General features: G+C 39.5%; 2 protein-coding genes across 7 annotated transcripts in view; one reads left to right on the forward strand and one right to left on the reverse strand.

Moving 5' to 3' along the window:
• Positions 1-57: 57 nt before the first annotated feature.
• dnajb9a (DnaJ heat shock protein family (Hsp40) member B9a) lies at positions 58-2,453 on the reverse strand. Its single transcript, XM_015964040.3, has 3 exons — positions 2,272-2,453; positions 1,776-2,006; positions 58-1,449 (listed from the first exon to the last, which is right to left on the reverse strand). Exons 2-3 carry the CDS (start codon positions 1,990-1,992, stop codon positions 1,016-1,018), a joined length of 651 nt encoding a protein of 216 aa, XP_015819526.1. The 5' UTR covers positions 1,993-2,006; positions 2,272-2,453; the 3' UTR covers positions 58-1,015.
• A 2,398-nt stretch (positions 2,454-4,851) lies between these two features.
• The window catches only part of LOC107388486 (calcium-independent phospholipase A2-gamma), a 39,412-nt gene continuing 22,956 nt past the window's right edge, over positions 4,852-21,307 (forward strand). The window contains exons 1-6 of one of the 6 annotated variants that reach the window (XM_070550308.1): positions 4,853-5,027; positions 5,289-5,390; positions 5,461-6,541; positions 7,283-7,432; positions 15,813-15,964; positions 16,088-16,182. In XM_070550308.1, coding sequence (XP_070406409.1) covers positions 5,648-6,541; positions 7,283-7,432; positions 15,813-15,964; positions 16,088-16,182 — 1,291 coding nt within the window. In that variant the 5' untranslated portion in view covers positions 4,853-5,027; positions 5,289-5,390; positions 5,461-5,647. Of the gene's footprint in view, positions 5,170-5,288; positions 6,542-7,282; positions 7,433-15,812; positions 15,965-16,087; positions 16,183-21,307 lie in introns of all 6 variants that reach the window. The other 5 variants (XM_070550306.1, XM_070550307.1, XM_015964042.3 and 2 more) reach the window with 5 other exon arrangements.

Here is a 21,307-nt window from a genome sequence, read left to right on the forward strand (position 1 = left end):
AAGCTAAATAGTTTGTTATATTTGTATAAAACCTTAAAGGATAAAAATCCCAAGAAGCACAATCAAAAACTGTTTAATAGTAGACAAATGAGAAGTCTGGTTTTCTACAAAAATTGAAGTGCTGTTTTATCCCCACAGTAAATAAACGACAAAAATCCACAATGAAGTGATACTAATGAGGGAACAGTTGATAAGAGATGGAAGTAACAACACATCTAATATCCAGATGACACATTTTATTGGCTATTACTAAATAAAATAAAACTATACTGGGCATACATATTTCAATTAGGATACATGCCATAATTTTATTTTTATGCAAATTATTAAAATTGTTGTGTTGATTGTAGTGGTTACACCACAAATGTTTAAAACAATGTTGTTTGCACCTTAGAGTACATGAGGGATGTATTATAAAATTGAAATAATTAACAACAAAGAAAAACAGAAAATCACAGACAACTGGAAAGGGTTCCATAGACTGCCATTGTTTCTTCCATTAGTTGTAAGAAAAAAAAACAGAATCTAAAGAAGGAAACCAAATAAACTGCCCAAAAAAGGAGTGTTGGGATGGCCAGTGGTAATCTGACAGAAGGTGCTTCATCAGTTTTCTTCAACAGTGGGGAAAAAAAACTACTACATTCACTTACTAATACACAATCTGTAAACTTCTGAACAAAAAATCCATTTGAAATTCAAACATTCAAGTCCTAGCATTCAAAAGTAACAGTCTGTTGATAACTTTAGCTCAATATCTGTAAAATGGGCAACATTAGCCTTTTTAGTATTTTCTAAGCGCAGTTATCTATGTCCAGATGTTGATGTAGATCCAGTGGTTATGTTGTCAGTCTCATTAAATTGTATAGAGATATTTTGCAAACAAACGTGCAGATGGGAAAAAATAATTAAATACTGCCCAACTTCCACCTCTAGCCTGTGGATGATAAGTGGCCAGCCAGGATCTTCAGTGTTAAATCTCACAGCATTCTTAATAACCACCAGTGTTTTATTCTTTCTACGAAGAAATGCAGTCTGTGTATGTGGTCACCATGTTTCCTCTGCGCTGGGTTACTGTTCTACAGTGTTGTTTGGTTGCACCATTAAACCTTTTGTCAGTCTGCTTGGTATTTCTGTCAAAAGTAAACATTCTCTCCATCTCTTCAAACACGTCATCGAAGACACCTGCTTCAAAGCCACCCTGGAAATGTCTCTTGTGTCTGCTGTGGGACTCCTTGCTGGACCTGGAGTGTTCATCAAAGTGTCTCCTGTGACGGGCGTGTCTGTTCTGGCTGTAGATGTTAAAGTCTTTAAACATGTTGTCAAAGTTGAAGCTGAATGGTTGGTGGGTGTCTGACTGCTGTCTGCCGCCAGTCTCTCCTGTGAAGTACGTAGCGTGACCAAACCGATCGTACTCTCTTCTTTTGCTCTCATCTGACAGAGTTTCATAAGCTGCAGATATGAGAATCAAAGTGGTCAACAAAAGAAAACGCCTCAACAAAGACTCAATAAATAATCTGATGAGTGTGAAAAGTTCATCTCAATTTCTCTGAAAATGTTTTGAACCAAATCCTTTAGGGAATACTTCAGTAGATCCTTGCACAGTCAACAAGCCCATCCTCACCTATTAAGAGGACAAGCTAAAACATGCATCATAAACAAATGTCACCACATGCTGGAGTACCTTATGCAAACCAACTGGTTAAAAACAACCATGTCATCATACAGCTACTAACAAAAATATTCCCTCAGAAATCGACAATAACAAAATGATGTACCTTCAGCAATTTCTCTGAACCTCACTTCAGCGTCTGGACTCTTGCTCTTATCTGGATGGAATTTCACAGCAAGCTTGTGGAAAGCTTTTTTGATCTGGCGTTCAGTTGCACCTCTGGGCACTCCCAGTATGTCATAGAAGTCCTTCTTAGCAAGTATCAGCTCTGTTATCACGAGGACGCACACTGCAAACATCAGGACCGATTGGGCAGCCGCCATGGCTCCAGCCTCCCCTACATCCGAGAAAGGGTGAGAAGTGGAACATTGTCAACAGCCTTATTTTGGCTATTTTTTCTGACAAAATAAGATGAATGATAACGATTCTTTTCTTGCTAATGTTTTTATGGGAACATGTGGTTACAAAGAACAATGTTCACTTCCCAGACATAAATCCTAAGTGTTTTATCGTCACCAGGCCAGTTATATTTATCTCTCCTAGCCTTGCTGAGAACACAAGCTTCTAGAGTGCCTCCTTTCATTTGGAGAAATATTACCTACCTTCTGGAGAACACGACTGTGCCTTCTTCAATCGATCTTGTAACCAGCTACTAATCTCACAAACATGATGCTGGTTTTTGGACTGAGCGAAAGCGGTCAAGCTGTCAAAAACGGTTCATTTCTGTTTCTTCCTTTCTGGTTTTCTCGTAATCATAAACCGTATCATGCGCTTGGCTGCCCCCACGCGGTCCTCGCTTGTTACTGCATCAGATCTTCTTCTGCACTGGCTGCTTTGGTTCACTATCGCCACCACATGGACTGGAGTATAAATAGAGATACAAAATATACATTTTACTCATTTCTAATTTAAAAACATATACATTTTTTTCTAATGACACAATCATGAAAAAGCGAATCAATTCTGGAATATAATTTTTATTATTGTAATACATATAAACACAAATCAGTTTGCCCTGGTAGGCACCTGGAGATAGGTACCAGCCCCCTGCGACCCTACATGGACAAGCAGGTTCAGATACTGGATGGATGGATAAACACAAAACAAAAAATTAAATCATGAAAGATTACTATTTAAATTATTAGAAATAATGTGGGGGAATGGGGGATTTACATTGCTTTTTTGGTTTCACACTTAAAGCACAAATATATAAATTCTGTATACATCCATCCATTCTTCTACTTATCTGGAGTTGGGTCACAGGGGCAACAGCCTAAGTCGAGAAGCCCAGTATTCCCTCTCCCCAGCCACTTGGGCAGCTCTTCCGGGGAAACCCCGAGGCGTTCCCTGGCCAGGCGAGAGATCCTCCAACGTGTCCTTTCAATTTAGGTCTCCTCCCAGTTGGATGTGCCCAGAAAACCTCACCAGGAAGCATCCTAATTAGATGCCTGCGCCCCTTCAACTGGCTACTCTCATGTGAAGAAGCAGCAGATCTACTCTGAGCCCCTCCCGGATGACCAGTCTTTTCACCCTATCACTAAGGGCGAGCCAGAAACCCTGCGGAGAAAACTTTTGCAATGTAATTATTCTAAAATTATTACCATCATTTAGAAGAAGATCAAATTCAAACCCCATAAAAGAAAATTAAGGAATACATCAATGTGCAATCAAATATTAACTTTCAGCAGTTTAAAGTGACTGTTTGCAGATCTCGTTGGAACCTGAAACAACTTGGCCTTAACAAGAACAAAGTGGTTAAAACAACAAGGAGGAATAAAAACACACACATACATTATTAAGTGTGGGAGTTGGGTAAGGGTAGCATTTGGCTAAGTCAGTTGTATTCATTAAATAGAATTAGTAGTAAATTGGACATAGAAGCAGGTAGCAGGGGACAGGTCAGTTCTGACTCAAGATAAAATGTAACAATTGTGCACGCACAGCTAAAGAACTGCAAAACATCGGGATGTTCAAAAGGTTAATAAACTTATACTAGAAAGACAAACATGATGTGCAATATATACATTTTTTATCTTAACACAACAAAAATATTCAGTGAGGTAAAATGAAGTATTTTTGTGCTTATGGGTAGGCCTTCATGGAAGCAATTCTCTGTAATCAATAATCCATTTTACACTGAACACACAATCAATCAATCAATCAATCAATCAAAGCTTTATTTATAAAGCGCCTTCTGCAACCCTGTCAGGAAGCCCAAAGCGCTGAACATGGTTCAGTTGTAGGTAAATATATTGAATAAATCAAAAATAAAAGCAATTCAAATTACAAAATACAAATTACAAAATAGGTGAAACATTCTGGTACAGGACAAATGTGTAAAACAATGGATTTAGTGAACCAATGAAAACTGTGAAATAAATTCAACATAAAAGAGGGCCAAAATCAAACATGTTCTGGAAATGCCAAGCGGAGGAGGTGTGCTTTTAGGTGACTCTTAAAGACTGGCAGAGATGGGGACAGCCTAACTGAGGGTGGCAACTGGTTCAAGAGTGACGGTGCTAGGACTGAGAAAGTCTGGTCCCCATGAGTACGACACCTAGAACGAGGGACAGCGAGCAGGCCTTGGTCAGAGGAGCGCAGAGCGCTCATTGCTGAACAGATCCTTACTGAACCTTTGTTTGGTGCAGATTACATTTTTACCTTGATTTAATTGTTTCTTTTTAAAGGGAGTCCCAGTTTTTCAGTAAGAGAAGACCCATCATCTCAGTCATTATGTTTAATTTATTGTTACTTATTTTTTTATTCTTTTGTCTTTTAATCTTGTTTTAATTTTCATGTTTTTTATGAAGCATTTTATAATTGTTTTAATTGATATGCACTATATAAATGAACCTTACTTTCTACGTCAATAGACAGGTTGGGCTACAAACCACATTTTGTTGAACTAATAGTAATTAAATTACATGATGAAAATGATTAAAGTTTGAAGAATTTAAAAATGAAAATTTAGAAATGACTTTTCAGTAGGGAAGTAATGTCTCATATAATTTAGCGCATAAAAAATAAAACTAGAGTACATAAACGTTTTTAAAACATAATTTTAATAGTAAAAAAATTAGTTGTATTTTTATTTTCTAATTTAAAAGGTAACTTATTGTAGCCCTGGTTTTCAGCCAATCAGCACATTTGATTCATCGGTCAAGTTTGAGACAGCCAATGGTAACGCATAAAAAAACCACGTGACTCTTGTTTTTCTTTCGCCTGTCCCTTCTCATTCTGGAAATTGTCAGGTCATAACACCAAATGTAGAGGAGCGGAGCTGCAGTTTTGTTGCTTTAACGCCTTCTGAGGAAAGAAGGTTGTAAGACATTTAGCTGAAACGGAAACACACAGGCTGGTATGACTTGTTATGTTTTGTGAGGCCTTTAGGCTGCTTGTATCGAGCTGTGTGCTAAGCTAGTTTGTACTGAGCAGGCAAGTCAAGCTTCTGACCGGTTCCGGTGTTTCTGCTGAAAGAGCGAGATAAATTAGCTTCCGTTGTTAGTATTTGTTATCACTTATTCCTCATTTCATAATTATTTTCTTCATTTGTGTTTTTTCCTTATTTTAGTTTCATTTCCTGTGATTTAACTACTCATTTTTCGTTATTCATCACCAGGTAATGACAAAAGAAACATAGATTTCTTTGGATGCATTGACTTCGTTGTCTTCTGAAACAGTATGAATCATAGCTGGGCTCCAAACACTTGGCTGAAACTAGGTAGAGCATCTTTTATGTGGCAAACCCAGCCTGCAGTATCACTTCCCATGTCTGGTACCTTTCACTGTAGGATCCATGCCCAGCAGCCTGGCTCATGCCCTGGTGGATATCTCAGCTTGAGGAGCTTCCTTCATCCGAGGATCAGAAGCAGAAAGTCATGGATCCTCAGAGCTAACAATGTGAAACTTGGGCTCCACACCAGCTCCCTGTATCTAAAGGCCTCAGCTTCACGCTGGTCTGCCGGGTTGAGTCAACACATGTCACGAGTCAAGAGCACCCTGGACACGGTTTCTAAAGCTGTGAGTGGGACACACACAGACCTGCTGTCTAAAATCTCCCGCCTCAGATTGAAAAGTTTAAAAGCGAAGAAACAGACGGAGGTCATTGCTGGGGACGATGCAGTCGAGACAGCTGTTACCACCCTGCCTTCCACATCTACGACACCTAAACCCATAATAGAAACTCCTGCTGCATGTCCCGACTCTTCCTCCTCTGCTGCTGCTGTTCATGCGTGTGCCATTCCCTCCACTGCTCCTAATGGTTCCATCCAAGTGACCGTTCCTGCTACAGGTCTGTCTGTGACTGAAGAGAAGAACATAAAGCTAAAACTTCTCGCTCTTGCAGTCAAAACTGGTTCTCCCAGAAAGTCTGAGGGGCTCCCGACGTCAACGTGTGACAAAGAGAGCAGGAGCATAATTCCCAAAGATGTCCCTGCACTTTTCCATCCCAGCACCTTTTCAGTCAACCTGGATGAAACGTACTCCTCCCTAGCTCATCACATCAACTCCTATTTCAGCAGCAGCACAAAAGCCCAGGACAAGAAAGGGGACATCGTTGACTCCGCTTCCTTTCCGCACCAACAACACACAGACCTGTCTGACAAAACCAACCCAGATGTTCCAGCTGCACAACCCTCCTCTAAGATGAGTTTAGGACAGTACCTTTCCTACTCAGCTCCCACCGTGCAGGCGTTTGTTGGGAACTACATCGACCCTCTTGTCCCCAAGTTCAGAGCCGGAGAGTCCAAAAGTGTGACGTTGGATGAGAAGATGCCTGAGGACAAGTCGGCCAAACAGGCTGAGGCCACAGTCAGTAAAGAGATGGTGGCTGTAGAGGAAAAGGCCAAGAAACTTCTGCTCCAAAGGGAAAAGGTAGGAGTGCACCAAATGTAACATTTGTGGATGAATTTAATGCAATCATAGAACCACTGACTTTGCTGTCAAGGCTCGGATTCTGCCGAGATGTGAGCAGATCATGGGTAGTGCCTATATCAGGTGTTTCTGAGTATCTGCCAGTCACTGTTACTACCCACCCCCTCCGCCCCTCAGGGGGCTTTCATCCTGCCTGACTTCTGGGAGTCTGTTGTCAAAAATAACCCCGCTGTGGAGCTATTAGTTCACAGGCGCTCCGTTCTCTTTAGTGGTGTATGGTAGAGATGTACACATCTCACATCTCCCTCATGGTCTCACTGTTTTATCGGACAAAATATGAAATAGTGTCATTAAAAATTCCTTCCTTTGGTTCCAACATGAAAACAACCGATGAAGTTACCTGACAATGATTTAATGCTCATAAATATAAGAAGTTTTTACAGAAGATGATATGTAGATTATAACCTAAATGGGCCAATAGGTCATTTACATAAAGTTGCTGATGGAAAGTCTAAAACACACAGCTGGACTATTTGAGTGGAAATTGAAAGTAAATTTAGCAGAATAAAACTAAAAACAACTTTATTGATGTAAAAATCCTCATTTTAGCTTAAAATTTGAACCAAATGTGTAAATATTGACTTCCTGTTTTATGTCCATGTGAGTGTCTGTTTATCTGTATTAAGAACCTGGTTAATGTGTTTTATGGGTCCTGATTGTTCCGTTGGTTTCTCTTTTGAGATCATTGCCAGAGTGAGTGTGGACAACCGGACCCGGGCTCTGGTCCAGGCGCTCCGCCGAGCGTCGGATGTGAGGGTCTACATCAGCAGGGTGGAGGACTTGAGCTACCACCTGTTGGAGTTTCCAGAGACTCATGGTGTTGCCGTCAAGGTGAAAGCATCTAAAAAAGTTACATTTTGTTTCCTTTTTCATTTGGTGACATAATGTGTTTGTAGTTAGTTTATTACCAAGTATCCACAGGAGGCTGCAGTAGGGAATGGTTTAAGGCAGCCTGATTAGTCCTGACTAAAGATGTTTGTGTTCATCTGTTCACCCTTCGCCAGCTGCCTGAGGTGAAAGAAGCTAGATTTTACCACCACCCTAATCTGATATTCAAACGTCAGATCACAGTCCACTTTGACCCCCAGGTTTGTGACAGTTGGCTTAACAAACTGGGCCAGGGAATCAACATACACATTGGGGGTCTCAGTAGGACTACCAAAAATCATCACCTCAGTCTTTTTATCATTGAATTTTAAAAAGTTAATCCAATCCAATTTTATTTATAAAGCGCATTCACAAGGCATTACAACCAAACAAGGTGCTGTACACTAAAAATGTTAGTTAATTAAACCGGCGTTATACAAACATGTCGTACACAGATAAAATATAAAAAGGAAATACAACAAAATTCCCAAAAAGAATCGCTAAAAATCAATAAGACACAGGGTGAATAAAAATGAGAAAAAACATTTTAAAAAGAACCTCAATAGTACGGAAGTCGATAATTGTGGAGTCCATTTTTAACAGTGCAGGTGTAAGTGAGGTTCATAATTATGTGGTATAAGCTAGGTTGAAGTAGTGAGTTTTCAGGCGTGATTTAAAAATGCTAGCTGTTGGTGCTTACCTCACTAGCAAGGTTAATAGACATCCAAGCCTTTATGTCATCAAGACACTGAAGTAATGGCTGTATGAGGTATCCGCCTTTTTTCTGAAGAGGGACATAGATCTGACAGTCGTCAGCATACAAGTGGAAAGCAATGCCATGCTTACTCAGTATAGACCCGAGAGGAAGAAGATGCAAAGAGAAGAGGAGAGGGCCAAGAACCGAGCCCTGCGGGACACCACACAAGAGAGGAGCAGAGGACGACACATAGTCACGGAGACTGACACAAAATGTTCGCCCTGCCAAGTAGGACCTGAACCATAACACAACTGTGATGCGCATGTGTCAGGATTAAGGACGGGGAAAACGCCGAGCTCTGGCAATGTGTTAAAATTGTGGTGTCTTATCTGGAAAAAGCGACTTTAAGGTTGGTGGATCTGAAAAATAAGACTGTTGGCAGTGTCATGCCCTCAAAAAAACCGAAACTGCCGCGCCAACAAAAAGAAAATTACGAAGTGGAAGTGTCTCAACAGGTGGGACAAAGTGACATGGCAGGTGCGCAAGAAAGCAAGGAGCTGTCAGAACTGATACGATCGATAATAAGGGAGGAGATGAGTGTGGTGGTTGAAAAACTTAATACCATCACGAATGATATTTCAACTTGTGTAAGAAGACTGGGCCAAGTAGATGGAACCTTGTCTGATATGGATACCCGCATAATAAAGTTGGAAGCGGAGTGCGGAACACTGGAGAGGAAAAATGCAGAGCTGATGGGGAAAGTTGAGCGGCTTGAAATGGATAGCCGTAAAAACAATCTCCGTGTTTTTGGATTACCAGATGAGGTGGAAAAAGGCAAGCCAACAGCTTATATGAATGAACTATTTAAAGATTTATTTCAAGGAAAGCTGGCGTCTGAGCCTGAAGTGGAATGGGCGCACCTGATTGGACAAGAGAAGAAAGCGGGTGGAAGAGGGATGGTTGTGCACCTGCAAAAGTTGTCAATGAAGGAGAAGATCATAGAAGTGATGAAAAAGGAACGTGTCTTACAAGTTACGAGGAATGAAGTTAAGGATTTTTCCGGATCTGACAAGGGAGATGGCAAAGAAACGGGCCGCTTTCTGGGAGATCAGAGCTAAACTGAAGAGCGCAGGAGTGAGACACGGTATGGTCTTTCCAGCTACGCTGATCCTAACTTTTAAAGGAGAGACAAAAAAATTTCAGGAACGAAGTGAGGCTGAGATGTACTGTAAAACTGTGATTGAGCCTGGACTTAAGAAATAATGACGATTGATATCAATTAAATAAGAGCTAAAAGGCGTGAAGATGACGTTTCAAGAATTGGACTGAGAGCACTATTGTAGATCTCGCTATGGTTAACTATTGTTTGAACCCACATAATGATTTATTTTTGAAATATTATGTCATGAGCTGGCAGAACGAAGCAGAAATGTATTTTCATTACAATGTTAAAGATTTTTGTGACTGTGTGTGTGTGTGTGTGTGTGTGTGTGTGTGTGTGTGTGTGTGTGTGTGTGTGTGTGTGTGAATGTGGTTGGTGTTGGGATAAAGGCTATAATGGAAGCTCAGTGTGAAATCATAAATAGAAGAAATTCAAAACGAATCTTCAATGGCTGATAAAATTTTGTTGCAAAAAGGAGGGTTTAAATAAGCTCATTTGAATGTGTGTAGTTTAAGGAATAAAATAGTTGATATTCAAGATATTGTAGAAAAGTATAATTTACAGGTAATGGCACTAACAGAAACACATTTGGATTTGACAATAAATGGTTCTTTATTAGACATAAATGGGTACAGTCTTTTTAGATTGGATAGAATTTTACATGGAGGTGGTGTTGCTTGTTATATTCAAAATCATATTCCTGTTAAGGTAAGAACAGAGTTCACAATTACAGGTGTGGAAGCACTCTGGTTACAGTTACAATTTCCTCATTTGAAAACTGTTTTAGTTGGATGTTGCTACAGACCGCCGGATGCTGCTATAATGTATCTCCATCAAATAGGTGAAATGTTAGATATGGTTTGTGACACAGGAAATTAGATTTACCTATTAGGGGACTTAAACATAGATTGGAAATCAAGAAATTGCTCATTAAAGAGCAAATTAATCTCATTTGCTAATACTTTAAATTTGTCACAAGTTGTAAAATATTTCACAAGAGTGTAGGCTAAAAATAATGGTGTCTGCTCTAAAACGAGTATTGATTTAATTTGTACTAATATGGCTGAATTATGTTCTGAGGCAATTTCTGTTCCAGTTGGTTGCAGTGACCATAATTTAGTTGCTATTAATAGAAAAGTTAAGGTGACAAAAGGTCAACAATTTATATATAAAAGAATTTTTAAAAACTTTAAAGAGAGTGATTTTGTAGAAGAAATAAAAAAACATAGGTTGGTAAGATGTAACAAAGGAGCAGGATCCAGGTAAAGCTGTAGAGATCTTTGACAAAGGTGATAAATAAACATACAGTAAGAAATGTAGCTTCTCCATGGCTGGATAAAGAACTTAAGGAACGTATGAGGCAGAGGGACAAATTAAAATTAGAAGCAATAAAAACAAATCAATTGGAAACATGGTGCGAATATCGCAAAATAAGGAACATTGTAACCAAACTGAATAAAAACAAGAAACAATTATATTATCATAGAAGAATCATAGAAACTAAATTTGATAATGCAAAGGTGTGGGGTACATTAAATGAACTTATGGGGTTAAAAAAAGGAAGGCACCTACTGTTCTAGAGGCAGATGGAGTTTTTTTTATCAAACCAAAAGAAATACCTGATTATATAAAACTGTTTTTTATCAATAAAATTAAAACATTGAATAATACCAGGGAGGAGAGAAAAGATGAAAATACATCTTATCAAAGAATTAAGGATGATATAATGCAAATGAAAGACTGTGAGTTTAAGTTTATGGAGGTGTCAGAGGATTACATTAAAAAATTAATCTTAAATAGTAAAGATAAACCCCCTGGAATGGACAATATTGATATCATATTGCTAAAATTGGTGGTAGATTTTATTTTACTGCCAGTTTCACATATAATTAACACAAGTTTTAAGAAAAGTATTTTTCCAGCCCAATGGAAAAAGGCAAAAGTAATTCCATTAATCAAAAATAACCGAGAACCACTGTCTGGTGAAAACAGTTGGCCAATAAGTTTGTTACCAGCATTAAGCAAAATTTTGGAAAGAGTAGCATATGAACAAATACAAGAATATTTTATAACAAATAGATTAAACACAATTTATCAACATGCAAATAAGGCGGGTCACTCCACTACTACAGCACTTGCTCAGATTACTGATCATTGGTTAGAAGAAATAGATGATAAAAAGTTAGTTGGTACTATATTTTTAGATTTGAGTGCAGCTTTTGATGTGATTGGTCATAAAATCTTATTAAAAAAATTAGAACGTTATAGATTTCAGTCGTCCGCCATTAAGTGGACAGAAAGTTATTTAACGAATCGCAAATTCAACTTCTATTTTAATGGCAGTTATTCTGAAACAGGTCAGTTAGATTGTGGAGTGCCACAGGGCAGTTGTTTGGGCCCTCTTTTGTTTTATATTTTTAGTAATGACTTACCTTTGATTTTAAAACATGCAACCATGGCTATATATGCAGATGACACTACATTATTTGCATCAGAGAAAACTGAAGGCCAATTAAATGATATTTTGAAAAAGGAGTTGGATTTAGTTACACAATGGATTAGAATGAACAAACTAGAAATCAATGCAGAAAAAACTAAATGCATGATAGTTGGAAATACATATACACTACAGATGACACCTAGACTGCATTTGAAGCTAGGTAATATAGAGATAGAGCAGGTAGAAGAAGCAAGATTGTTGGGGGTAATTGTGGATTCTAGATTGTCATGGACTAGTCACATAAATCATGTCCTGCTGAAACTTGGAAGAAGTATGGGCACAATCAAATATTGTTGTAAATTTATTCCTCGTTTGCAAATAAAAACTTTAGTTCAAACATTAGTACTGTCTCATTTAGATTATGCATCAGTTATTTGGTCTAATTCAAGTGAAATGAATTTAAATAAGTTACAAGTGGCACAAAATAAAGCTGCACGAATTGTTCTGGGTTGTAATTATAGAACAAATGTAAGTATGATGCATGATAGGTTGGCCTGGTTAACAGCGAAATGTAGATTAAAGTATTCACTGATAACATTTACAAGAAATATAATAACTATGAAAAAACCTAAAATAATTTATGACAAATTATCATTTTTTTTCGGACAATCATGATTACATGACGAGACAGACAAGTGACATAAGGTGCGCCTTACCGCGCTGCAGAACAAATCAAAGGCAAAGAGCAGTTTATTACAGAGCCATGGTTGCATGGAATGCTATACCTAGATTTTTGTTATTGGAGAACAACAGAAGATGTTTTCAAAAGAAGTTAAAGCTTTTTTTGTTGACACAACAGTAAATTTTGCACAGTGAATTGTAAATGTGACTGATATGACAGCTTCTATAATTTTTGTTTGTTATGGATGTGATGTGATATGATTTTTGATTCTTGGATATATTTATTTATTGCTCTGTGTAAACTCTCCGTATTCACTTATTTAGATTTCTCATGAACGTTGAAGTGTGTGGTAAATTACTGGTATATCATTATTGCAATTGAGCTGGTATGATTATAATGAGCTCCTGGAGTTTGTTGTTGTTGGGTGTGTGTGTGTGTGTGTAGGGATGGGGATGGGGGGTGTTTTGTAAAATATTTGTAATGAAATTGAAAGAGACCTCAGAAAGAATAGCTCCACACTATGGTGGGAGCTAATGAGGTTCTCAAATAAAATAAAATAAAATAAAAAAACGAAAGGAGCACTCCCCAGCACCCCCTCCAAGGTCTCCAAAAAGGGTGGGTAGTCTGAACTGTAGTTTGGTGCATAAGCACAAACCACAGTCAGGACCCGTCCCCCCACACGTAGACGGAGGGAGGCTGCCCTCTCATTCACCGGGGTAAACCCCAACGTAAAGGCACCGAGATGGGAGGCAACTAGTATGCCCACCCCTGCTCAGCGCCTCTCAGTGGAAACAACTCCAGAGTGGTAGAAAGTCCATCCCCTCTTAAGGAATCTGGTTCTGGAGCCAGAGCCATGCATTGAGGTGAGTCCGACTATATCTAGTTGAAACCTCTCAACCTCACGCACCAACTCACACTCCTTCCCCACCAGAGAGGTGACAATCCATGTGCCAAGAGCCAGCTTCTGTTGCTGAAGGTCAGACCTCCAAGGTCCCCCACTCTTGGCTACTACCCTTCACACTGCACCCGACCCCTTTGGCCCCTGTGGTGAGCCCATAGGAAGGAGGACTCATGTTTCCTCTCCGATCGGGGTCCATGGGTGAAAGCCCGGCTACCAGGCGCTTGCCAACGTGCCTCACCCCAATAGGGATGAGGTGGTGCTCACTCCTCACCCCTGACACATGGACCTCAAGTGATAAACCATCAATCCTGCTCAATGGTCAACTTTCTTGGTGGAGCCACCCAATAGGACAGTGGGAGGGCTAAACGGTGAAATAATAGATTCACCTCCGATTTGCGATTATTATTCATAAAGATTCTGAATCGATCCAGAATTTCCAAGTTTTGTTACTTGAGAAGGTACTTTCCAAACATTTCCTAGCTTATTCGCTGCTCGTCCCGTTAGTAAATGACTTCCGTACTGTATCATTCTAGGAAGTGATGCAGGGACTTCTAGAGCAACCCACTCCATCACTCCGTTACTAAGTGCATGGGGAGCCCATCTAATTCCAGACCATGGGTCCCCAGAAGAACGGACATATGAATACAAGTCAATGGGGCCAAAAATACTATTTTCTAATTCCGCTTGTTTTGTGCCATGGATTTCACATTTGATGTCCGTGAATTTTAGACATATTTTTATACCAAGAAAGCGCTTATTTTCAAATGGGGGGAAACTCTATTTTAGGTTTTGTGTGAAAATAAGTCCAGACTACAAATGTGCATTGCCAAAATGATGTCATCGACCCAGACATGGAGAAAAACAGTAGGGCTGTAAGTTCAGCAAACTTCACATCCTTCTTTGAGAAGGAAAGAACCACCATAAATCTGGCCATGTGGTAAGTAGCAGCTATACCGGGGAGAAGAGATAATTTGGTGATGTAGTCATGCTAATTCTGAACTTTTACAAGCTGATAAATTTCAAAGTATGTGCATGATCGAAACACTGATAAATACTTTATTTAAATTGAAGTACAACATATGTGCGATCCAGGGCATAAGGCAAAGCGGATTAGAAAATAGCTCTTTTAGCCCCGTTGACTTGCTTTCATTTTTTCGTTCTTCGGGGGACCCATGAGCCGACCGGAAAGGGAGGAGACTCAGGCTCCCTACTGATTCTGAATCGAATCTTCACCCCGAAAATCGTAATCGCGATTTGTTGTAAGACCACACCCCTACTAAATGCCAGTTGACGTTTTCTAGGTCCAAACTTTTTTTCATTGTCTGTGACTTCAAATGATGTTTTTTCTTTTTGGGATTCTGGTTGTTTGTCCTAAAGTTGAAGTGGTAGCAGCCAAATGTTTCAGTTTCTCTGATATTATTGAGCCACGAACCTCTCATACCAGTGGTGTTCTGTTGATAAATACCTGAGTGTGTTATGTGGACACCGGTGAATGCGGAAGTGTGATGTAATGGTCCAATGGTTGCTTTTGGACCGAGTCGTGTTTTTAGACAAATCAACAGAGAACAACTCCATGAAGATTTTTCTTTGTTTTCTCCACAGCATATTTATAGCTATACATTTTTAGGACATTTTTAAGACGTGTGTAAAAAAAAAAAAACTGTTGTAAGCCAACTTGTTTAGCATATTTGCCATTACAGCATTAATTTGCATTTACATATGTTTCAGCTAGGGATGCACCAATACTGATACTGGTACCAGTATTGGTAAAAGTAAACCGATACCAGGAACCGATACCAAAAGCCCGAAAGTGTCTTCACTGTAACTTGTCATTTCTGTTCACCTAATATTTAACTCTTATGATAATTTCTATTAATATATTTTATTTTTTATCTACATCAGTCTTTTCCTGTTAAAAGCAGAGATGAAAATGAAACCTGTAATCCAAGTCATTGCATTTTTTTTTGTGTGGTAGAAGTATCGGTATCAGTGAGTACTCAGATCCAAGTATCGGTATCGTATCGATTTGGAAAAAAGTGGTATTGTTGCATCAGTTTCCCTCTGGGATTAATAAAGTATTTTTGAATTGAATTGAATTGAATTGAATCCCTAGTTTCAGTCCATTACATAAACTACTGTGTGTATTCATGTCCCAGCCTTGTCACTGAGAATCTCTAGACCCAAGGTTCTGATTTTAGTTCTGTAAAATGAGTCCACAGGTATCTGTAACCATGGCCTGACTTTCTGGTTAGAACACCTTTAGATGTTGCATCACTGTGGTCCTACTCATTTTACTGATGAAGCTATGATGTTCTGCAAAGTGACTGGACAGTGTATGCATAACAAAACCTCCCTGTCTGAGAGGAGCTCTGTGGGGACATTCTGTTATTCAGGAGACTTTTTCTGTACAGCACGTACGATTCCCTTTGCTGATGACTGCTGCATATTTATGTGTTCCTCAGGAGCAGGTGGTCCCTTGCCTGCTGCGTCTGGAGCAGGCCAACGATCCAGGTTTAAGGGCAGCAGTTAGAGAAGCTCTCACATTAGTCGGTTACCAGAAACCCGTTAAAGGTCGAGGAGTACGGATCTTGTCGATAGATGGAGGGGGTCTGAGGTACAAGATTATTGAGAACAAAGATTTGCACGTGTTAAATCACTCACTAAGGGTCACTAATGCCCAGTTCCTTATGTAAATGTGTGTGTTTAACAGTATCTCTATCTGACCTGTTCCTTTTAGGGGGCTTCTTGCTCTTCAGACGTTACACAAGCTGGAAGCTCTGACTGGCAAGCCCATTTACCAGCTGTTTGACTATATTTGTGGTGTCAGCACAGGTACGACCTCCTCCTGCCCTACTTCTGTGTGATCTATGTAGATTATCCAAGCAGAGTGCGGCTCTGACAGGAAGTCAGGCTCACTGACCCAGTTGTTGCTCCTGTTTTGTTTTGACCTCAATTTAACAGCAGCAATGGTGATGTCAGCACAGCCGCTCTAACCCTCAAATTGGGTCGAAACAGATCAGATTAAAAAGGCCTTAATTTTCCACAGTGTTTTGGTTTTTATACATTGATGGTTGATTCAAATGTACACAAATTAAATGTAGTTTGTGCTTCAGTAAACGTGGCCTCTAGGAGGAGCTGTGGACCATCTTCAAATCATTCTTGTTCTGCTTTGCTGTTCAGATGTGTTTAAGTGGCTGTTCAGGGTTTTTCCTGCATTCAGATTTGCGTGGCGGCCGCCTCCAACTAATTTTGTGCCGCCCCAACCTGATTTCACTCTGCCCCCAGCTATATGGATGTTATTTTAACTGCAGTTGCAGCGTTGCGCCACTACACAGGCGCTGTATCAGCAGCGGTGCACCGAAAAGCACTAAAACTGTTGCAGACAAAGATCAAAAATAGCTTTTCTCTCTAGTTGGTACATATCTATGGTTGGTGCTATTGACATCCTGATTTCCCCCCAGGCTCTTCCACATCAGAGCAGGGCTGTACAGTGTGACGAAAAAGACTGTCTGTGCGTGTCTGTCTATTTTTAAATGTAGCATTGGTGCAACATCTTTGAATTACTATTTCCCCCAGAACTTTATTGAACAAAAGTTACGTGTAAGAATAATGCTTTTTACAGGTGCACAGTGTGGTCATCTGGATGCAGTAGAGGAAAACAAAGGAACCAGCAAAGGCACAAAGGCAGAACCGGTCCAAAGTTTGGGATCAAAAGTGCAGCTACATGCAGATTGGCTAATGCTAGAGCTAACGGGAAGCAGTCTCACGATCAAGTGGCACACAGAAAAATATATGATGATCGTAAAACTAAGAGAGACTGCAAGTGGATGAAAAGTCCCCACCATTCTGTTTATTCTGCATCCTGCAGTGCTATGGATCAGAACCGCTGCAGATACGAGTCACATTACTGCTACAAGTCTGCTCCACACACAGGAGGAGGAAGTACGACAAGCTGTTGTAGTATGTAATTCATAAACGCTTCTATCTTTGAACATAATTTAAACTGGACTATTGCCAACCCGTAAATAATGTGGCTAGTGGTAGTAGTGACAAATTAATGGTTAAAAAATGTAGCAACAACGCCACCCTGGGTTGGGTAGGTTAAAAAAAATCACAATGGGAACAGATAGTTTCTTTTAGATAAACAAATCTTTATTAAAAATCTAAGCTAAAACCCATACGGGTGGAGATAACGGGCTTGGAGTTCAATTATCCCCAGTTAGTCCACAGGAAGTAACCACGTTGACCTAGGGCCAACAAATGCTAGAGGAAGTTAAGGAACTTAACAGACTTTTGAATTTTTATGCTCGCGATTGCCCCCTCAGGCCAAAAGTGTAATGGCAGCTTCAATAGTAGGCTCATGCACGAGGCACGCATGCTGTATGTGTACACTCCTTAACGAAAATAACAGCTGAGACAGTCCCGTGTGTGTGTGTGTGTGTGTGTGTGTGTGTGTGTGTGTGTGTGTGTGTGTGTGTGTGTGTGTGTGTGTGTGTGTGTGTGTGTGTGTGTGGCCCGGAGGACAGGAGAACGCGCAGCTAATTAATTAAATAATTTGGTTCTGTACCCTTCTCTTCAGCACAGCTGACAAAGGTTTAAGATGGGTCAGTCCTCCTGCATGCTCAGATCATTCCCTTCCCTTGCTTGAAAACTTGTTCCAAAATGAAAGTTGAACCCACATCTTTATTATCTGTGAATTCAATGCCGTTCGGCGAGTCTCAAATAAAAATTTGGGCGTCTTACTGTAAAAAAATATACCATTAATGTAAAAAAGAAACTCTAAATAAACTATGTTCACATCCAGAATCGAACCCGGATTTTCTGCACAGAGCAGGGCCGTGCAGAGACCTTTGACGGGGCGGGTGCTCAAAGTGAAAAATAAGGGGCACTTATAGAGCAATCCAACAAGTTAGAAAATTCAGATAATGAGACCCTTGGGTTCAAACAACATAATAAAAATATTTCAATTAGTGTAGTTAGTGTTAATGTTAGTTCATAAATAATAGTTTTAGTTTTTAAAGCTGACTTATATCTAGAGATGTTACAACCACATTTTTGCCCCTGATCCAAGTCCAAGTTGTTTGATTTTTGATTATCTTCCAATACTGAGTCTTGTTCTGATACCAGGTGGTAATGCAACGCATTATAAAAGAAGAAAGAAGTCGTCCTTCAGTCTGTATTTGTCATTTTGTTATTTTTGCCTGAAAAGGTCATTCATTCAGGAAGTACATTTAACAGGAATCAAGATAAGGTATTGCTATTGCACAGGTGTACAACCAAACTGACTTTACGCCTACTTAAGACAGCTCTAGTAAGAGGTAGTAAAATAAATGTAAAATAATGCAACCACAGAGAGTTATCCAGTGTGATCTACAGCTATGTTAGCTGAGATCTTTTTCCTGTCAGTAGAAAATTCTTGATCCCATTCCATGATCTCACTGAACTTAACACTAAACATGAGAGCTCTGCTACCAACCTAACAACAACACCCTTTACACAAAGGCACCATCATCACATACGTGGCAGGAGTCTCAGAGAAACTTAGAAGAATCTTCTCCAAACACAAAATCCCGGTAAACTTTAACCCAACAACACCCTCAGACAGAACCTGGTCCATCCAGAAGACAAAACATCCAAACAGAAGCTCAGTGGGGTTGTTTATGCAATCCAGTGTGGTGAGGACTGTCCAGATGTTTACATTAGAGAAAGTAAACAACAATTACACAAGAACATAACACAACACAGGAGAGCCACCTCTTCAGGTCAAAACTCAGCAGTCCACCTTCACCTGAAGGACAAGGGACACACCTTTGAAGATGACAAAGTCCACATTCTGGACAGAGAAGATGGATGATTTGAGAGAGGAGTAAAAGAAGATATCTATGTCAAAACGTGAAAACCCCACTTTAAATAGGGGCGGGGCTTAGATTTCACCTTTCCAGCACCTATAATGCAGCTTTGGATCTCATTTCTAAGCAGTTTCAGTCTAGGTCACACCTTCCTGCATCTAATCAACACAATGACTCACCATCAATAGAGGCTAACGACTCATCAGGAGATGGAGAGGCGGGGTACTCAGAGTAGTTTCTGCTCTTTAAATAACGACAGACAGCTACAGCTTATAAATTTGGCTCTCCGATATTCCAGTTAGAACTGACAAAGCTCCTCAGAGGAGAATTGAAATGTTTTAAAGAAACCAAAGAAGTCCAGTTGCCTTCATCTGAACTCTTTGGGGTAATAGTCAATAATAAAAAATACATAATAAAGTAATAAAACGTATGTAATTATGCTCACATTCACTTTTACCATCTCTTTGTGGGAGGCGGAAAATTTATCACAGTTAACCCTCTTATGACCATAAATATAACTGGTATGTATATATATTTTTTTGTTTTATGGCTTTAAATTTGTAAAAAAAAAAAAAAAAAAAAAAAAAGTGTAAAATGTTTGTAACTCTGCTGGTTTTTTCTGAACAACCTCAGCTTTCAGTGTCTGGTTTGTATTTGTATTTATGTTTATTAAAGTCTGTAAAACTGCAGCTTAAATGAAAAAAAAACAGATTTGAATTTTCTTTACATTTATTTCTAAACAGGGACGTCAAGATGACTTGAGCAAACTATGTCAAAATAACTATTTAAACTCAGAACTGCAAACACTCAGAAAACAGTGTGACCCCTGACCTCATGTTAACCAGTTTAATGACTGCAGCCTGTCTGTGACCACAGGTCTACGCTCTGGTCCAGAGAACGGGTTACAGTAAAATAAATACTAGGTAACATAAAATAACTCATAGGCTACTTCACAGCTGTAGCTACATTTCTACCAGCATTATGAAGATCAATAAGCCAAATAAAAGGTGAAAGCTAAACATTTCATTACAAAAAGTCAACTAATAAAATTCTGCACTGATAACATTATATTTTCAGCTAAATAAATATTTATTGTACGTATAAATAATGCTGGAATGAAGCTGAATCATTTAGTAAACAGCTGAGTGTTCAAATAAAAACCATTGTGACTTTAGTCTGTCCCTCCTCATGTCACCATCTACAGAAACAGCCTTCTGGGACACCTGACCAACCAGGTGGATTTTATTTGTGACGTTTGTTTCCATAACTTTATAAAAGCTGTTGTTGAAAATGACCAGACTGTCTCCTCCCTTTGGTTCTCTGCTCTCCCGTCGCGGTCCACACCGTTTCTTTCTGACGCTGCAAAGCTGGTTTCCTTCTAATAGCGATTTTTGGAGTAACATGAATTACATCATGTAATACATCGTTGGAAAGCTCGTTTTATGTACTTTTAGAAACCATTTGAATTATTTTTATTCGATTAGTAATTCAGAAGTTATGACCCGGAGAATCTAGAGTGAGAAACATCGGTGATTCTTTGTTGTGAGTTTATTCAACACTTCAGGAGAAGTCTCTCTCATGTCTCATTTTCTGTCCCAGACATGCAGCTACCTGACTCTGCTCCACACACACTAACCACGGACTCAAGCCCACGTAAACAAAAGCTCTGATATTAAAATCCATCCAGCTGACGTGCAGGCAGAAAAAAAATTTACAGGTTGGTGAACGCAGTCTCCTGCCCGCAGGCGAAACACTGGTCTTTCGTCTCCATGGCTACAAGGTAGAGCGACAGCAGAGACAACCAATCACACGTTAGTATGATGCGGCAGAGCCAATCGGTGAGTTTGTAGGCGGGTCTAAGTGTTACGTCCCTCAGCTCGCTAGGAGTGATGTGGAAGAGGGAGTAAAAGATGTATTGTGTAGGATTAATAATAACCAAGTAAATGTGTCTCCAACAAAGGATTTTATTTAACAAACAAAGAGCCTATACAAAAAGGAGATAAGACTAACAAAAAGCGCCAAGCCAAAAGGGCTGGGAGGAGGAAACTAACTAACTGAAATATTCACTATATAAACAAAACACTAAACTAACGAGAGCCGTCCTGTTA

This window comes from Nothobranchius furzeri, chromosome 4 (assembly GCF_043380555.1).
Source record: "Nothobranchius furzeri strain GRZ-AD chromosome 4, NfurGRZ-RIMD1, whole genome shotgun sequence".
Classification (NCBI taxonomy): domain Eukaryota; kingdom Metazoa; phylum Chordata; class Actinopteri; order Cyprinodontiformes; family Nothobranchiidae; genus Nothobranchius; species Nothobranchius furzeri.